Source organism: Alligator sinensis, unplaced genomic scaffold (genome assembly GCF_000455745.1).
Source record: "Alligator sinensis unplaced genomic scaffold, ASM45574v1 scaffold308_1, whole genome shotgun sequence".
NCBI classification, from domain to species: domain Eukaryota; kingdom Metazoa; phylum Chordata; order Crocodylia; family Alligatoridae; genus Alligator; species Alligator sinensis.
This window is the reverse complement of record NW_005842041.1, coordinates 772,917-779,155: the sequence shown is the minus strand read 5'-3', so window position 1 is coordinate 779,155 and position 6,239 is coordinate 772,917. Positions and strand designations below refer to the sequence as shown.

At 40.0% G+C, this 6,239-nt stretch overlaps 1 protein-coding gene across 1 annotated transcript in view; it reads left to right on the top strand.

Annotated features, from left to right (window-relative positions):
* Positions 1-5,059, top strand: part of DMRT1 (doublesex and mab-3 related transcription factor 1) — a 100,253-nt gene extending 95,194 nt beyond the window's left edge. The window contains exon 5 of the mRNA XM_006022602.2: positions 3,832-5,059. Coding sequence (XP_006022664.1) covers positions 3,832-3,986 — 155 coding nt within the window. The 3' untranslated portion in view covers positions 3,987-5,059. The remainder of the gene's footprint in view (positions 1-3,831) is intronic.
* Positions 5,060-6,239: the final 1,180 nt, after the last annotated feature.

The following is a 6,239-nucleotide window of genomic DNA, read 5'->3' as shown; positions in this document are numbered from 1 at the left end:
AAGGGGGAAAGCATGTTTCAAAATGCCTGGCTAGACAACTCTCTATACCAGACAGGTATCTCTGCTTACATCAAATGCAAAGTATCATATGGGGAGAGAGGTCATTTCTTGAGCTGCATAGGTCAAAACCAAGACTTAAATTGTAGTCAACAACAGATTAGAAACCAACATGGTCCAAATGAGAAATATCATTAAACAAGATAGTTACTGCATTGTGACCTCTGGGCTGATGCTTCCTGTGTCAGAGCAGCAGTGTGGCAGAGACACAGGCAGGAAGGGTCAGATCTACCAAGTCCTGGAGCGTTTTTAGCAAGTTCTTCAAACTGATGCAAAGAGTACAGTTTTCTAACTGTCATAAATGACAGAATGCAGGTATGGCCACTTATAATACTGGTATTGGGCCATCTGAAATGGGCCAGGTACCTAAAGGATGCCCAGACTATGAAACTGTCACTAAAAGTTAGCTCACACCCTTCAGGAATTTGAAATAGCAAAATTTGCCAGTTCCTCCATTCTTAGTCTCTCTTCTCCAGATTTGCTAGTCAGTACTTATCCATACTCCAACTGATGTTATGGAAGCATTAGAGTGATGTAGCAGTGATGGTCCAGGAATTATTTGAGACACAAGGGAGTTTTGGGAGGTGTTATATCTTTTTGGGAGGGGAGGGGGGGACCAAGGGCATAGTTGGAATGAAATTAGATGAACTTTCAAAAGCAAGAGATTCTTAATTCTGATGCCTTGCATTCAAAAGCTTGTCTAACTTTATTCCAACTATGTTGTTGGTCCAGTAAAAGATATCACCCTCACCAAAATCCTTACCAACTGATGTTAGGCACTGACAAATTAAAAAAAAAATAACGCCAACTGCATTAGATGAAAGGGATCAGAACAGGTGGATCATCATACACATACAGAAGACATCACAACCCCTGTTTCTTGACTAATTCTCCTTCCTTTACCATTTATACAGAGGAGTGTGACAGAATAAAACCTTAAGAAACACCAGACGGAAAGCTCCCACAGAGCAAAACAACAGCTCAACACTATGCAGTGGGATCCTTGGGAGGAAAATTGCATACAGTCTTCATTTAATCCTGCTAGGACCTACATGTGGTGACTAGTGTATTGAAGGCACCTGATGATCTTAGCCAGCCAGCATAGCCAAGGGCTTTAATTTACCCAAGCACTACTCTGTCACCCTGGTGCATGAATAAGTTGGTTTCTCCAAGTGTCTTGGTTCATAGGGCTTCAAAGCATTTCAGGTACACAGACCTGCACAGCTCTGTTTATCTGACTAAATGAAAATGTACTCAACTAGGATAGAAATATACCCTCCTGGTGTCTGAGTCATGGTATAGCAGGCACCAGCCCCATATGTGGAATTACATATTTTGGGTCACAATACCAAGGTCAGCTTGCAGTATCGAATAGCCAAAATGTTTCAAAAGCCATCTTTCCCCTATGTTAATGTCCCTTCTACTTCTAAAAATGACATTGACTTCCTCACGTTTTGGCTAAGGCAAGCATATTATTATTTTCATATCTAAATCTTCAGGTACAATGTAAGTCTAGCTTCTGATTAATTATCAGGTGATATTTACTGTTCTGAAGTCGGTGGGTCATATTCAATAACAAATGAACAAAACAGCACTGAAATCATTAGAGGTGACTGCTACATGATAGTAGATTTTGGCTTAATGGAGTTATGCTGCTGTAAAGTAGGTGGAAGTGAAACGAGCCAAGCTCCATCGTACCTTTTTCATCTCTAATTACTATGATCTTATAAAAGCAAAACATTTTAAATTAACCTACAAATATGTATGATCAAATTCCAGGTTAACCCACCAAGACTTGGAAATTAAGAGTTACCTTTAGATGTGGGGCCACAGTCTGCTCCAAGTTAAACTAGGGCAGAGTCACACTAGCCCAAATCTCATTGGAGTCCCTTTGGAGTTACACTGCAGGAGATCACTAAATCTGGCCCACTCTTTAATCACCTTCCATCATAAATACTCAACATTCAAATACAGCATAGGCACAGCAGCGTAGAGTTTAAACCTTAATGCTGTATTCCTTGTTCTTGTGTGGTTGTACTAGATCCATCATAACATCTAAAAAAATAAACAATGATTATAAACAATGTTCTCTTTTAAAAGATCTCATCCTGGTAATATACCCCACTAAAATGTAAAATTCAGAACATAATAAGTATTGATGTTTAATGTCAAGAGTCTGTGCAGCCTCTGGTGTGATTTAGTTTTCTACAAATGACTGTAGCGCTCAACTACCAATGCATTTTGCTAATTACATCATAGATTTCCCTATTGATGAACAGAACCTGAATTAACACCGGAGCACTAATGTTACCCTTTCACCATTATTGTTGTACAAGAAGCGGTGGCAGATGCTGGCAGTTAGTTACACAAACATTAGTATTAACGATTGGCCATTTGGAATTGGTGACAAACTGCAGCCCGATGGAATTCTGAGCCTGAAACCAATCAGGAAGTTAATGAGGAGAGAAATTACCACTGCAGCTTCCCCTTAATTACATTCTCGCTAGGCAGGAAGGGAGTGCTGGGGGTGGATCTCAACTCATCTAAGGTTAAGAAGGTCAGAGACCCTTTTACTTGGTTTTTGTATCTACTGTGAATTATAATGTTGCAAAGATTTTCAGCACTATATTATTTTATTTTTTTAATATTTAATTTCAGCATCTTGCTGTCTGAGCTTTTCTCTGGAGACCAGAGGTTTATTTTATCTGTAGCTTTCATTTCTGTGTTCCTGCCACTTATTTCATTGCTAACGCTACACTTATCCTCTTCATTATTCCCCCTAATGCCCTGGTATTTAGGTTGGACGGTACTTAGATGTTTTGACTTTTCTATTATAAAACACTATGTGCTGTATTCTTCCCCTATAAGAAAAGCTACTGTGGAGGGTGGGGATCTAGCTTGTGGCTTTTATCATTGAATATTGTTATTTGCGGGCCTGCCATAGTAACTGGAAGAACAAGGAAATATGTTGAGTGGATTTCTTGGAGTCTCCAGTTCCTGGCCCTAATTCTTGCCTTTCCACTGGGGGACAGCATCCCCTTTCTCAAAAAGCAGGAGGTATGTCAGAAATGAGCAGATTCCCAAGATCCTTGTCATCCTTCTGCTAATGGGATCTTTTTTCCTCTGTGGGTATGGAGTGACTTTTTTTTTTCTTTCTTTGCTCTCCAAATCCTTTTGTCCCATGTAAGGAAATGCAATTTCTGGTAAATGCTGCAGAGAACTATACTGGAAGGTTTGGTTGTATAACTGAAGTATATGATACCTGTCTTGGTTTCACAATTACTTGGGGCTAGCTATTGCAAAGGGGAGAGTTGGTGGCCCTCCACAAGATGAGTTTAAGCCCCATTTTGGACTTATTCTGAAGGCCACTACTGGTTAGACTAGTTGTAAATGATTTCCTTGCCTCAGCAACCAGGTACCCTAAGGTGGCTGAACATGATGTGAGCACTTACGGGCCACTGAATATAGAAAGTGGCATGCCTAACCTGACCTAACTTAACTTGATGGGCTGTGTGACATGACCCTTTGATTGCAACAGGGGGAGCAGACAGGGTCCCTTCAAAACCTTTTTGTATTGAAACTAAATCTATCGACGTTTTGTCCAAATCTTTATCGCTAGCAGTGTTTTCTATCAAGGAATAGTTGATCCTTTCATATGGGCCCCATTGTGCCAAGTGATGAAGGTGTTGCTTTCCCATTTGGTCCAGTTCATCTAAAGTTAATGTTGTTTTTATTTTGTTTCCCCCTCACCTCCTTCTTCCACTTGCTCTCCAGTGTTTTCTCCACCCAGCAGTCAAGATTCTGGCTTGGTGTCCCTTTCCAGCAGCTCTCCTATCAGCAATGAGAGCACTAAAGGAGTACTGGAGTGTGAGTCTGCCTCTGAGTCTGGCACTTTCACTGTTAGCACAGTCATAGAAGATGGTGAATAAGAAAAGTTCACTCCCACTGGTCTGTGAAAGTACTCTTTTTTTTTTTTGCGGGGGGGGGGAGAAAAAGTGTTATAAATATAGTGTTCATTGTTTACCTGTTTTGCATTGACTGAGCCTAAAGTAGCTGTTGGAAAAGAAAAGAAAAAAGTTTGGTTTATACTTGTTTCAAACTGGTGCTGTATTGACCAAAGACCAACATTCCTATGGTAGTACAGGGACCGTACCTTCACAGACTAATGCAGAATTTGAGTCATTTTACCCTTGGAGTAAATACTGTAATTCTTTTCATTTAAATATGCTCTCCACAAACAAAACCCCCTTTATTAAAGGCCTGCATTATCACACAAATAAAATATAATCGAAGTTAAGATAAAATGTTAAGAACCTTGAGTTTTCGGTTTGTTTGTATAGGTAAGACTGCTTTGATGCAAGATAGTTCAGCTAAATCCCTAACCAGTGATTTAAAGCAAGCTGAGTAGACGCAGCTATTGACATGACAATTTTTTTAGTAGAAATTGCCTTAACCTGGAAAGATTTAAACATATTTTTGAACTGCTATTTTTGCTACAAAGTAAACATTTGCATTTAGGGATTGCTACTTCTGGGATAGATCCAGAATAAAGAACCCTAAAGAGATGTGATTGAAAACCTTAGTGTCTTTAAGGATCTGACAGTCCCTACAGAACTACTCCTTTTCTTTTTCTAGAAGTAGCAAGAGGGGAAGTGAATGTGTGATTGATAAACAGTATTTTTAAAAATCAACCTGGTGATGTAGTCTTAATGGTTCTTTATGGGATAATGCTGCTGTTTGACTGTATGTTTTATACTAATGGCATAAAATTAACAGACTTTGCATATTACAGCTGAGTATATTGCATTAGAATGCAATCTAAACTGCAAGTAATGTGTCTTTAAAAAGTTGTTACAGATTTCTCTGTTCATTATTTTGTTAAAAATTGCTTATGGTGTACTTCCCTGGTGTTACAGAAACCAACCTGAAATGAAACTAGTCTAGAAAAATTCATTGTTCTCTGTAGTTGCAGCTGTACCTGAAATAAAAATGTTATTGATGACTGAATTTTCTTGTGTGTATATTTGGTGAGCTGTATTAAACAGAAAAAAAGAAATTACTTGTATTTTCTTCGCTCTGTGCTTTGAAAACATCTATTTGATTTCACCCCCATCTGTTGTAATCAATAACCTGACCATCTTGTTTTTTATTAAATGCACTTACTCTTAATTTCATCCACCAGTGGTTTTAGAGAGAATAATGTGGAGTTACCTATATAGGTTTGACATTATAAATCACTTCTTGAGGCTGAATCATATAGCGGTATCGATTGATCCTGATATATCACAGAAATTTACTGTCACTTCTGTTTTCAATTAAAGATACAATCAGTCAGATAATGACTTAATTGGATTTTACAGAAGATTGAGTTTTATTGCCCAGTGCTTTACGAGTTTAGTTAAGGAAGATCATTTTATCACACTTGTCAGCCTGCTACTGCCTTGTGTGCCCTTCTGCCGCTGCTGTTGCTATTGTGACAGAGCCTCTGTTATAGTGTAGGGCATGTAAAGAATAATACTAGGTATGAAAATGCTCTACAGTAAAAGAGGCAATTGTGGCCGGCTGCCGGGAGAGAGGATTCACTCCTCTTTTTTTCCCTTTCTTGTAATTCTTAAACTGTTGTTAAAATACAGGTTTCTAACTTACAGGGGACGTGCTTTACTCTCTCCCCCCCACCAAAAAAAAAAAACTAATTGCAAAGAAGGGACCACTTGGTAGACTCTACGTCCTGATGAATTCCCGATCGAGGCAGGTGAAGCTTTTTCTTTTCTTTTTTACCACGCGGAAGTCAACGCGTAATAAAATGGGAAGGGGTTGTGACCCTAACACGACAAAGCACGTCTGTGCTCTCTCTTTTTTTTTTTGTTTCCCCTCCTTCCGCGGCTTTTTGCGTGCTTGATCCGATCTGCACTTCACAAGCCTCCCAGCTTGCGGGACTGCTGTCGGGGCTCATCGCGGGGGATGAAAAATTCGCGCCTGGGAGCCTGATCCTGGGCTGCGAGCGAGGCGAGAGCCCAGCGCTGGGGGTAGTGGTTTCCCAGTGTCCCATCTGAGCCCTACAGAGTAGACCAAGGGGATCCTACAACCTGAATGTAAATCCATCCTCTCCCCTCCCCACGGCATGCTGCACGCCTTGTCTTGGGATCAGCCTGCGAGAATGATCCGCAGCCCGGAGTCCTTTT